The sequence below is a fragment of the Narcine bancroftii genome, chromosome 4 (assembly GCF_036971445.1).
Source record: "Narcine bancroftii isolate sNarBan1 chromosome 4, sNarBan1.hap1, whole genome shotgun sequence".
NCBI lineage: Eukaryota > Metazoa > Chordata > Chondrichthyes > Torpediniformes > Narcinidae > Narcine > Narcine bancroftii.
In genome coordinates, this window is record NC_091472.1 from 50,197,543 (window position 1) to 50,210,680 (window position 13,138).

Genomic DNA, 13,138 nt, shown 5'->3' on the forward strand with positions numbered 1-13,138 from the left:
CCCTGAGGTGCGTCAATGCTCAGCAGGATGGTGCTTCACGTTTTGCTACCAGCCCGGACAGACTGTGTCTTTTTTTTACAAAGTCCAGAATCCAGATACAGAGAGGGGTGTTGAGTCCTAGCGAGGACAGCTTCTCCACCAGCCTCTGGGGAATGAACAGCAGCCTGGCGTATGAAGCGTCGTTCTTCAGGTGGGTCAGGATTAGGTGAAGGGACAAGACTATGTGAAACAGTTTCTTCTATAGGCAAATGGATCCAGTGTCTCTGGGAGAAGTGCTTTGATGTGTTCCATCACTGGACACTCGAAGCATTTCATAATGGTGGAAATATCAAGATTTCAAAAGGAGATGTATCTAACCTGGTAGAATAGGAACATTGTCGGGGAAAAACCAGTAAAATTCTCCCCTCTCTTCCAGATAGTCGCTAAATCTATCCTTCCATTATGTGGAAAAAACTGATCTGTACATTTCAAACCTAGAATATTTTAGCTGAAAGAAATTGAAACCACAATAATACTGTTTACTGCAGCCTCTGAGCAAAGTCCAACACAAGTTGACACAATCCAGCAGCGTACTTTCAAAGTGTGCCCAAGAAATAATGCACAGCAAACACAAAAGAACAAATTGCTGCTGTTTTGTATCAGTTGTAAATTTAGACCAAAGCCATTCGGGGCTGAAGCCAAGAGCACATCTTCACATAAAGAGTATAGGAAATATGGCATTCTGGGTAATTGATTGATTCACATCAGGCAGGATAATTAAGGAATATGGGATTCTAGAAATACCACGTGCTGAAGTTTGAAACAATGGGTGATTTATTAAAAACGATGCACATCAGGAGACCACTCAAAGCTGATCTCTTCAGCTTGATTTTGGTACAGATTTTATACTCTCAACAGACAAAATTACAGAAACTTGATTAACTTAGATTTATTGTTTCAGTTAACAATGGGTCAAAGTTTCTGTCACAACAATGGATGCATGCTCCAATTATAACTTAACAATAAATCCAATATTTTGTTACAGCAAAGGGGGCATGACATAACATAGTTATTGCATTTCTGAAACTTTGGTGTCACCACTGCTGTATTCATGGCTCTACTCTTGGGCCTGTCTTCGGTTCCCTGTTACCATATTAGCACAATCCACATCCTGCTTTACTAGTTGTAGCCCTCACTATTCTTTCCCCTACAACAGGGATTAAGGGAAGTAATGGAATTAAAGCACAGTCCAGCCATGATTTATCTGAATTGAATTGCAGAACAGGTTTGAGGTGCCAAATGTCCTGTTGCTGTTCCAATGTTTTAGTTTGCACAGGGAAAACATGGCTGTCATGAGTCATTGTTTGGACTGATAAAATAAAGCTTCTTGACATTATTGTCTACGCTGTTTGGTAACCTGACAATGTGGCCACCATTGACAGCAATCCTTCAACATGGGCCTTGAATTATTTCCATACAAATCTTGGCAATGACATGCTGCATTATCTTCCACAATCTAGAGACCAGATGCCCTCAAAATAAATTGATGGATGTAAAGAGTGTTAGTGGCCAGCACAACAGTTTATTTGACCCATGTGAAATATGTTTTGGATATAAAGGTCACCATGACAACAACTTTGGCTCATGTATTTTCGTTTCTTTGCACAAAACTACTTTTCGTTCCACTTCATTGAGACTCATATTTAACTGCTTCAGGAGTGAACTTCAATTTTTCTCACAAAAATTTATTTTTATTTTACTTTAATTTTACAATATATCATTAAAAATTGAGTTGGTAATGATACAAGTGTCGTGGTCACTGATGAAGCAACCACACTTGATGCTGACCTCAAAGAAGGTTGAGCAGAAAATTCGGCAAATTACTGTGGGGTGGGCTTTCTCGGTGTTAGTTGTTGAGTATCAATTCAATGAGTTCCCTGCTCTCTGGCATCTGGGCCATCACCAAAATGGATATGAAGTCCATCACATTGAAGACATCTCAGTATTAACAAACCAGGACAGAAAATGCACAACCTTCATTTGGTGCCTTTGGAGGAGTGCTGAATCACTCCCAACAATACTGATATCTCTGCTTTAAACAACCAAGGCTATAGCTGATATCACGGTGAATTGGTTATTTCAACTAGGCAATCCTTGCCCTTAATTAACAGTGCTCAGCAGATGATCACAGGGAGATGAAAATTTCATGACCAGTGAGATGTGTTCAAAAGTAGCATTTCTGTATTTTACTCAGAATATGAAATCTCACAGATTTCTCCAGGGATTTAAACACTGACTCCTGGAAAGTAGAGGTGGAAAACACCAGTTACGGAAATTTACTCCCCATTTCTAGGATTAACCACCAACAGAACTTCAGTGAATATGGTCATTTACATATGCAAAACCAATAATTACCCCTTAAATTCATCCACTATTTCTCTAAATTTTCCTTGCCAAGAAAGTGAGAATGCAAAAGTTACAATGGTTTCCAATCAAATAAGCCACAGAAACAAACCCATGACATAAATGTTATCACCAGAGACACATCTATGTATCTTAAACAAATAACAATGGATATAGGGGAAATGTTAATCTTTCAGTTCTCTCAAATAGAGATGTATGCTTTTCAATAACATGAGATATATTTTATCTATGTTTTGGAATGTAATGACCTGTGATTTATGACCATTGACTGCAATTTCCAGTCTCCAAAAGGCTGATTACATTGCTATTGCAAAGAAGTGATGAGTCCAGCAAAATGGTCCTCAAGCCATACAGTCTAAACCAGGAAAATCCCCACCACTCAGCCAGCTCTCTAAGCTATTAAGATTTCAACGGTATATAAAATTTAAAAAAACATAGACTTTTTTAAAAACAAATTATATAGAACATTTTTTAAAAATGTATAAAAATTAAAAACAAATAAATCTGAACCATAAACAGAAATATGGGAAGAATTCAGCTGATAAAGTGACATCTGAGAATGAGAAATCAGTCATTGTTTTGGGTCAGTGACTCTTCAGAACTCAGAGCTGAAGGCAGGAGAGAGTTATGATGTAAATGACCTTATGGAGATAGGTCAAGATAGATCAGTTGACAAGGAGCATTGAATGACTATTAAATTGATAAAATTAAATAATTTTAAAAGAAATTTTAAATAATTAATAACACTAAACAAACCACAAATAATTTTCCTTAAAAATCTTACCTTCTTATATTTCTTCAATAGAGTCCCACAATCTCCACAGAAATAAATGGATTGTGGATCCTCTGTCAGGTCTAATAAGTCTAATACAGGGTGGAAACAGGTCTTTCGGTCCAACCTGCCTACACGAATCAAAATATCCCATTCACACTAGTCACATCTGCGTGTGATTGCTAGAGAATTTGGAAAGTCCAGCTCAACCACTGGACTCCATAAGATTTGAAGTAGAAGTAGTGAAACATATACATAGAAACCTAGGATGTGAAATGTGGGTAAGTTTGAAATTTATATCATTGATGATACATAAGTGTGAAAGTCCCAGTCATTGTTGGTATTGAAAAGCAGACTTTTAAACAAGTAATTTGATAAGATGTCATATTATGAATAAAGAAGGCTTAGAAAGGATGATAGATTTTTAATTAGTGACCCCCAAAGCTTGCTACGACTAACGATTTACCTCATATCCATATGGAGATTTTGGGGAAAATGATTGTCACATTTAGTTATTGATATTACATAGTATTAACAGGTTGATCAACTGCAAACCATATCAACTTTGGTCTTTATTCATATATTGATTCCATTAATAACTAACATTAGACCCTTTCCCATATGATCAAACCTGGATGCAATCAAATATCTATTGAGGGTTTAAGGAGAAATCTGAAAACTAACCAAGGTTTTGAAATGCAGTAATTTAACATCCAGGGCCAATATTTTGGTCCTCTCTGCCTACCATCAAATTCAAACTGTAGTGCAGAATTGGGACCTTTTTTTGTCTATTCCAGATATAAAAGAAACAGGAAGTTTTAATTACATGTTTATATTGGGTGTGATGCTGAAATATGACTTTATCCCTTTAATAGTTGTGTTTTCTGGCCTTATGGTGGTGTATCATTATTTCTGTGTGATGTATCACATGGCCTTGAACCATGCTGTATTGCATGACTTCAAATGCTGTGATCCAAATGAAGCTACACAATTTAAAGGTATCAGAAATGAGTAGAAAGGTTTGGGCAGTGCTATTAGAGCACCAGTGACCTGGGTTAGAATCTAGCTCTGTATCTAAGGATTTATATGTTCTTCCCATGACCTTTATGGGTTTTCCCAGGGTGCTATGGTTTCCTCCCACCCTCCAAAATGTACAGGTTGGTAGGTTAATTGGGTAGCACGGATTTTAATTGCTGGAATGGTCTTCTGCCATGTTGCATCATTAAATTTAAAATTTAAATTTAAAACATGCAAGTGCCCCTTTAGCAAAATTAAAAATATTTAAACGCCAGTATCCACAACCACAATAAAAATGATCACGAGTTAAAGTTATGGAACTTCCAATCAACAGTTAGATTGGACAATGGAAAGTAAACTTTCAGGCAGGCAAATGAAGACAACTGTTCCTTTTGACTGATTGGGAAATATTTCAGATGCCATAGATGAGACTGGTCACGGGATAAGAAAGTTAAGCTGCCTGGCACTTATTTTGGAAAGTTCACTTGACAATGTCATTTTATACAAACCTTTTTCATAAAATTCTGTAAACTGGAAATGTTCTTCTATGGTCCGCTGAAAAGATTGGGATGATTTTATACTGTTCACTGCTGTTTGGAGAGTAAATATTTTGTATGGAACATTAGAATAAATTCTTTATGATGCTGCTTAGGAACTGTTGGCCTGTTCTGGGCCACAGGAATGATTCCCTTAAAGGCTAGAAACTGCACCCAAGGTGTGGTTGTTCTGGTTTGAATGGGGTGGGTTTTCACTATTAACTTTGGATAGAAAGTTGGAGATGGTGGATGGCCACCAATTCCACATTCCATTCAGATTTTTGCTTTGGGCAACAGGCAAAAGGGAAAGTCCTTTCCACTCAGTTGTCAAAACAAAAATCTACTCCAATGTAATTTCCATTAAGAAAAACATTAGTTATGAATGATTCCATAAAGCTCTGATTCATACCGAATCTCTACAATTAAAGGCAGAGTTTCCCAACACAGCCCATGGGTTCACTTTCTCCTTTCCATATTTTGTGAAAAGCACAATTGGCAAAGCAAACTCCAGGCTATTTCCTGATCAATGAAATTGCCTACATGCCATTAACTGATCTACACTATCAAAATCATTTGTTGGATCTAGTTGTTGTTAAATTGAGGATCCTACCTCAAATTTCAATCTTGTTGCCATCTTGGCAATCAAGAAGAGAAAAGCCAGGTGCAAACAATAAAATGATGACATGCTCTTGTAATTCTGGTTGCTGAGGATGGGTGTCTTGGTGGGATGTGCATCGTTGGGCAGAGGATGGAGTAATTTGTTGGATCAGGCTTCACAATGCTGGGTATTGATACAAAATGTTTCGCAAGGATTTTTTTAGTTTTTAATTTAGAGTTACAGCACAGTAACAGGCATTTCCAGTCCATGAGTCCGGGCCAACAAAATACAACCAATTAACAACCCTAAACATCTTTAGAGCTCTTTAATATTGACATGAATCCCCTTTAAAAAAAAGTTAAATCCTTTCTAAAAATTATTGGGAAATTGTAGTGTCATGAGCTAATCAAACTGTCCATTATTTATATATTTATAGCACTTTAAATGGTTCTTTGATGAGAAAATAATCTATATTTTTGCTTAGAATCCTAAACACACTGTAAATCCTATTGCAGCTTCTGGGTTTTAATCCTCAAATGTTGATATCTTTCCTCATTCTGAATGGAAAATGTTGCTCAAGATCTCATTTGAGGAAAAGATATATACTTGCAAATTGCTTAACAATGTTAATGAAATCACGATTATCAAAATAAAAATAACACTACTTTTTCTCAGCAACAAAAACATTTATTCTTGCTCAAGAGACGCAAGAACTGCAGATGCTCGAATCTTAAGCAAACAAAGAGAAGCTGGAGGGACTCAGCAGGTTATGCAGCATCCAGTCAGCATATCACTCTGCAGATGCTGCCTGATCAGCTGAATCCCTTCAGCTTCTCATGACTTGCTCAGTTGTTCTTTCTGTTAGATTGAAAAAAATAATGCAGAAATTATATTATTTTGGTGCATAGCCTTTCCCCATATATAATGTTCCTAAATTAAAATTTGAAATTGCTGAGAAAATTGTTGAAATGAATACCAGAAAAATAAAAATGTCCAACAAGTATGTATTTAAGTTATTTTAACTGAAGAAAGCCCATGAGTTTCATGAAAAGCAAGGAATATGATTTAAAGACTGTGCTTTTTTAATCCAATTTATGTTACCTACTTCCTTCTTTCCAGTGGTTTGGAGCTGATGGGGAGTTATGAATGGGTAAAAGGAGGGCAAAAGCTCAGGAATACAGCCAATGCCAATGCCAAGAAGTTGAGGCAGGATGAATTCCATGTAAAACATTCATGTAACTCTGCACTAAGCTTCTGGAAATGTCTTTTGGGCCTTGTCAATCATCTGACCAACATCTTCAATGATGTTATTGTATTGGTATTGCACATGATTGATAAGCTATACAAACAGACTTCCAATGAATCCCAGGCTTAATAGAATGGAATTGTTTCAGAGATAGAGCTTTTAATGCTCATAAAGTTGATCATTTCCTCATTTCAAGAACTTGCAATTGCCAAAAAGTAATTACGTGGACTACAATGACAAGTCAAAGTGATCTTGTGATAATCCATTAAATGTTGTGTATTTCATTTGCAGCTATCAGTCTTCCTAAATAAATTAGCTAAAAAGGTGCATCTGCAAATACCTTTGCTAAACATCATGCAAAAAAAAATGCACACATCTAAATAAATTTCAGTAGCTATTGTTCTTCTGAGTATTGCTACTGTCTGAGGCCTGTATTTGTGAGATGTGAAATGCAGCCAATTTATATTCTGGACGACAGGTATTCTGGTTAGCAGGACAGAGATAAGTCCATGCATTGCTGCACCTTCATGGTTTTGGAAGAATGGACTTAAGAATCCCCTTTGTTGCACCATTTGAACATTTCTACTTACATTTACAAAGTACCTGGCTATTCCAATGGACTGCTTTAATTTAAACCACAAAAATACTTCTGCAACTTTTAAAATGTGTTTACCTTCCTGAAAAAAAAAACTTGCTATGCCAGTTTTAATATTCTATTTGAGAAATTTACTATTTGAGAAACATTGAGGACATGTTCTGGAGAATTACATAACACATTACTCACATTTATTGGGATTATTTGGGGGAAATGACTTTATTTAAAGTATTTTGCATGTCCTCTACATTTAATACATTTCAGATTTTGGATTTCCCTTTGTTTTCGGTAATTTGTAAAATATATAAAGATGGAATCATTTCTATTTGTTTTTATTAGCAATAGGAGTAATCAGGAACATGATTTGTCATCATGTTTTCTGCCGAAAGCCACAAGAACAATTCTCGCATTGCACTGCTCTGCAGGCCAACCCTCATTTTCATCACTGGTTTCAACTTTATGAAACTTTGTAAAAGTGGTAAGAAATCTTCAATTTTAAGAATGGGGTTAAAGCTCACTTGTCTCATATTGATTCAGTTCTAATGCTACTCCATGACTAAATGGGTCCAATCTATTTTGCCTACACGGGATTTTGGGAGATTATATTTTTTGAATTTGCAATCCAATATCATTTACATTCAGCATGAATGGTCGGAACGGCTGGGCGCATCCTGTGTTTATATTAAATGAAATTCTGGGCCTGGTCCCAGAATTTCAAGATATCTTGCAAATTCTTCTCCGAAAACGCATAACACTGTGGCATTTAAAGAATCTGCATTACAATTACCCGAATGATTCCCTGACTATGGAGAATAGTGTATGATCATAAAGTTATTGAACTTGTTTGCTATTTCTTTGTTTAGCAAGGACGTTGTACAGCAGATTTTTGGGGTTTAGAGCAGCGTCCGGTGAAGGCTGAATCGTCTCCGTCCTGTGCAAAATACGCCAGTGGTTGAAGAGCTGCCAGGTCCGACTCATGACCAAAAAGAGTTTAAAGAATCCCTCCTGGGCCAAAACATAATGAGGAAAAAAAATGCAATGAAAATTGTTTGGAAAACGGTTCACAGGATGGAATGCCGGCCTGGAATTTCCTGGAACGCGTAGGGGTTGAGTTGCACCAGAATTTTTCCACAGAACTATTTGGTTTGCACTGGTGCAACACCTGTCATGTCGCTATGTGCAAACAGACCCGAGTGTTTTTTCCCCCCTCCTCAGAAACATCTGTCCAATCTCAGTGGCGCCCGTGTGGAGCTCTGCCTCTACGACCAACACGCAGGGTTTTTGTGTATTAAGTTAGAAAGCTTTGGGGTGAGTTAGTCAAAGTTGCAATGTCCAATATACGAAAACTGGTTTTGTTCACCCTTGGTTAGCTGCTTTATGACTTGCGGGTGGAGTCGCTCATGTTGTTACATATTGTGGAGGCACAATCCTTGGAGAGTGGCGTGTCTCGCGAAAGGCCCCGTTGGTAACGTTTGATACCCGGCAACTTGCAATTCCCATCGCGGAGAATTAGCTCGAGGGTCGTCAATTTCACCAAGAGGCCGATTCAGGAGATTCCAGTCACTGGGAAACGCCGTTTCTGGACACATTTAACGCTGATGCAAAATAAAATCCAGTTTTACTAGGAATGCGATTCCGAATCATCTCGTTGTCTCTTTATTTAGGAGGGGGGGGGGAGAGGGGGTAGGGTTCTGTAATAAAATGTTCGGAAGCACAACTGATATAAGCGAATCAAGGCAGCGCGAAGGGTCTATAGAACGTGGCCAATGGCGAGGAGCTTTAAATCAAAAGAAACTTTGAAAAGCTGTGATTCGTCAAGGTCCAGCTGGACGCGACCCAAGCTATTGTGCGCTTTCATTTCAAGGGAGTACAAAGTTCGCTGTTCTTCATGTTGGGAGGTCACCACAGTCTATGTATTCCGAGTTTCATTGCATAACTGTTTATTGTGGGTACTTTGAGGGCTCCTCGCTCGCTTGATCTCCCAGGACGCCACACCATCGATTCGTGAGTTTTACGCAAGATCTTTCGGAAATTGTTAGACGAGTGCTGGATACTTCCCCGCTTCAAATAAAGATGCCCTTGACTATTCGGACACTGCGTTTGTTACTTTATGGCTTCCAATTGGTTGAATCTTGTTCCGACCGATACCTATAACTCACCTTAGCAAACCCACAGACTGGATGGAACAGAGCCGAGGATTCAGCAGAATCCGGTGAGCGGTCAATCGGGCAAGAGCACAAAGTTTCGAACACGGAATTTGGAGCACTGGGGGGGTACTCCTTTTGCAGAAGACGAGTAAATGGAAGGACATGATAAGCACATAGTACCCATTTCAAAGGGAGTTATCAATACTGAAGTTCCGTACCAGAAACACACTGCAAGGCAAGATGCCACTGTGCCAAATTAGGCGGACGAACTAGGAGATGTGTTTTAAGGCGGTCGGTCACCCCATTGCCCTTCACCTCTCTTGAGTTCATTCATTTTCAATTAACCAATAAAATCCTTGTCCACATATTTTATAATACGATACTTTAATTTTCAACAACACCATATCCTCGCTCTATATGTTGGGTTGATTTTTTTTCCCCCCAAACGAGAAAGACCTAAAATAGAATCTTGGATACTTGACCCGAAGTAATTCGATGTAAGTATTGTGAGATTGTAGGAAAAGTGCCGCGAGGGTTAATTATTCGGCAGGACTTCCCGTTGAACAATACCCTCTTTCTACCCAACCTCCAATCGCACTTGTACTAGGCAATAATGAAGAAAATGTATATTTTGCAAGGCAAGTAAAGCAACGACACTGCATCTCACTTCTGAGTTTCCATTTTCTGATTCGGTATTAAAGCGATTGTGTCGTTGATATTAGATTCATGATTTCGCCACACATTGCTGGACATTGCCATTGACCTGAATTAACATAACACGATTCCATCCAATAGAGGAAACCGAGTAGGCTGTATTCAGAGAACTGCTACGATCTTACAGTTTATATTCACAACTACTCTTTTGACCCATTTATTGTGTAATGATTTTGGCACTCCGCCCAAGCTGGAAGCTGACTGTATTCTTGCAACCGCCAAGGATAGGTCTGCATGTGAAACTGTACACTGAGGATTGTTGGGGCCTGATAGTTTTCTCCTTAACTTGGCACAAAGTAACCGAAAGAGCATGGAGCCCCCTCACTCACTCTCCACTTGCGATAGATGTGGTGGTTAAGAACTGTTTGAATCGAAAACATATTTTGCATCAAATGCACTAGTTAATTTGTTGAAATTAATCACCCATTCGCAGTCGTAGGCGATAAGAATAACTTGGGCTTCAACTGACAATGTTTAGAATGCCATACTATATTTGAAGCCTGTTTATAATTAACTCATTATTTTACACCAGTAATAATTTCAACGGACATCTTGGACCCAGTTCCACAAGGTGAACGATTTTGGGACGATTATCAATTCACCTACCATCTATTACTCGGAGAAATAATATAACAATTTAAGACTGTTGGGGCCCTTCATACAGACACTACTGCTAGATTATTTGTTTCTTAATATTAATTGCTAGTTTCATCCAAAATGAATATGGAATTATTAACCCTATGAACCAGAGAAGGCGAGTTTAACTTTTAAAAGCACATTTATTGAACTTATTGTATTTATTTTTTATCCTCTTCAATATCCCGCGTTAAAATGGTGCACCCACGAGTCGATTTCATTGATTCTGTGGTTAATTAAACACGCATTTTGATACCGGCAAAATATGATTCAGCAGTTCAGCACGGAATGAGTTAAATGGTAGTCGGCGATCAAAATATTCAACCCCGTGCTTGACTGTCGTGTTTGTTTACAAAGCACCTGCCTTGGAATTTCTGCATTTCCACTGGAGACAGCAGGTTCTAGATACCGTGCTGAATATTTTAGATAGGATTTCTGCGAGTATTATCCCAAATCAGTTGGTGGTCAGGCGGCTGTGCACGCCGCCCAAAATTTAACTTACCGCTACCAAAATAAACAGGACTAAAATATGTCATTATTATTTTTTTCCAGTCACGTCAGTATGCTCTGTGCAAACTGCAGTTCAAATAGGCGAATGCCTCTCATGCTTTATATATCACAATATCTACATTTTTCAAAAAATATATATATATCTGGCGAGGAACCAGGTTATTTCTTTGGTCGTGTTAATTATCCGTGCAAAAAAAAAAGTTTAAGTAATTCTTAAGGAGGAATGACATCCCTTTTTGCTGCCAGAGGTTAGTCATTAGAACTGTTCAAACTCTCGCTTAAGACTAGGCATTGCCAATCATACCTCCCGAGCCAAACTAATGGGCATTTGAAGTAAGCAGATTTATATCGTCTCAATGTCTGGTACAATACATACATAGGGAGACAAAAAGGGATGCGGTCTCTTTAAGCTACTTTTAAGGCTTACTTTCAGCGGAGCTATATCGATGCGTATCAATCTTGTAAACTTCTTTTGCGTAATACTCCTCTTCGCTCCTCTCCCTTTCACAAGTGGCGGCCCTCTCGTTTGCTTTCTCCTGAAGCAAATCCCTGGTGCTGTTGTAAATCGCGATCACCTCCGTCGAGACCTCTTCTGGCTCCGGGTAATGTTCCGGGGGTTTCGTGAGTTTCAGTTTGCTAAGGATTTGCCCTCGGATGGCCTTGATCCTCTTATCCTTGAACTGGTTGATGTCGAGAGTGTTGCAGGTCGACAAGCAAGCGGCGATCATCGCGAAATCCAGCGTGAGAAACACAGTGAAAATAAAGTGGTGCATTTTCAAAGTTGGGCAGTTGAAAGGGAGGAGGGGAGAGAGCAGAGGGGGGTGGTGGGGGGAAAGAAAAAGCAGCTGCAGATCGTAATCTTCACGCGAAAAATCACCAAATTAGATATTTACAACAAAAAAAAGGCGCAAGGAACTTTCTTGTTGCTTATTCTTGATTTTCAAGCCTTGTGTAGTTCAGACTTGCCAAGCGCTGCCTCCTCGCTGCAGCGCCAGTCCCGGCACCAACACTGCTACTGCGGAAGATAAACACACCTTCACTTCATTGCAGTCCGCACCGTCTTTAAACTTCGCCCAACTTTTCTCTCTCTCTCTCTCTCTCTCTGACCCCTCCAATGAAATGCCAATAAGACACCAGCTTTATTCCACCAGGCTGAGCTCTTGGATCCACGGTGAGATTGAAAACGAGAATCTTGTCAAAAAGCGATTACTTTGACAAATATTACGTTATTTTCAAAAAGGCATATAGATTATTTTTTCTTCTTATTAAGAACATAACTTTATATCCTTTAAAAGTGCAAAGTAGCAAACCGTTATCTTCGTTGCCCCATGCTTAGTAAAATATCCCGGGCTAGGAGTGAGTGGGAGAGAGAGAGAGAGTATGAGAGTGTGTGTGCGTGTGAGGGAGAGTTGCCAGCAGATAACATCAGGCTCGCACACGGGAGGCATTTATAATGTCCTATTTGACCACGTGTTGCCTCCATCCAGTGACGTGGGGTCCGAGGATTCCTCGCCGCTCGTTACCAGGCTGCCCACAGGCAATTCTAGCTGTTCCGCGCTGTCCTAGTGACCGCCCTTTGACTCGCGTTTGAAGAGCTCGGCAACGTTTCGGGCAATTTTAAAAGGGAACGCGACTTCCCCTATCCGTCATCTATTTTTTTTAAGGAGAGCTTTTGCATTTCAATTCCGCCACGCCACAATAGCGATCTTGCCTTATTTGCGAGTGCAAGTAGGATGAAAGATCCACAAAGTATCCGGAAATTTGCAGCACGCTTTGCTTTGCTTGAGCGCTGTTTACCATCTGATATGAGGTGAAGATTTGTGTCACCTGTCTAGTCACTTGACAATATCAATAGAGGTGTTCTGTAAAATGAACCTCTATGTCCCGCATGTACTCTGACAATAAATCTTGGACCATCTCTGTCGCGGCCCCCAACGGACTGAAGTCCATTGATGGGATCGGCA

General features: G+C 39.2%; 1 protein-coding gene across 2 annotated transcripts in view; it reads right to left on the bottom strand.

Annotated features, from left to right (window-relative positions):
• tgfb2 (transforming growth factor, beta 2) overlaps window positions 1–12,609 on the bottom strand; it is a 76,004-nt gene extending 63,395 nt beyond the window's left edge. For both annotated transcript variants that reach the window (XR_011355697.1, XM_069931265.1), the window contains exon 1: window positions 11,602–12,609. Coding sequence is in view for 1 of the 2 variants with exons in the window: in XM_069931265.1 (XP_069787366.1) it covers window positions 11,602–11,947 (346 nt within the window). In the remaining variant the exon portion in view is untranslated. The remainder of the gene's footprint in view (window positions 1–11,601) is intronic.
• Window positions 12,610–13,138: the final 529 nt, after the last annotated feature.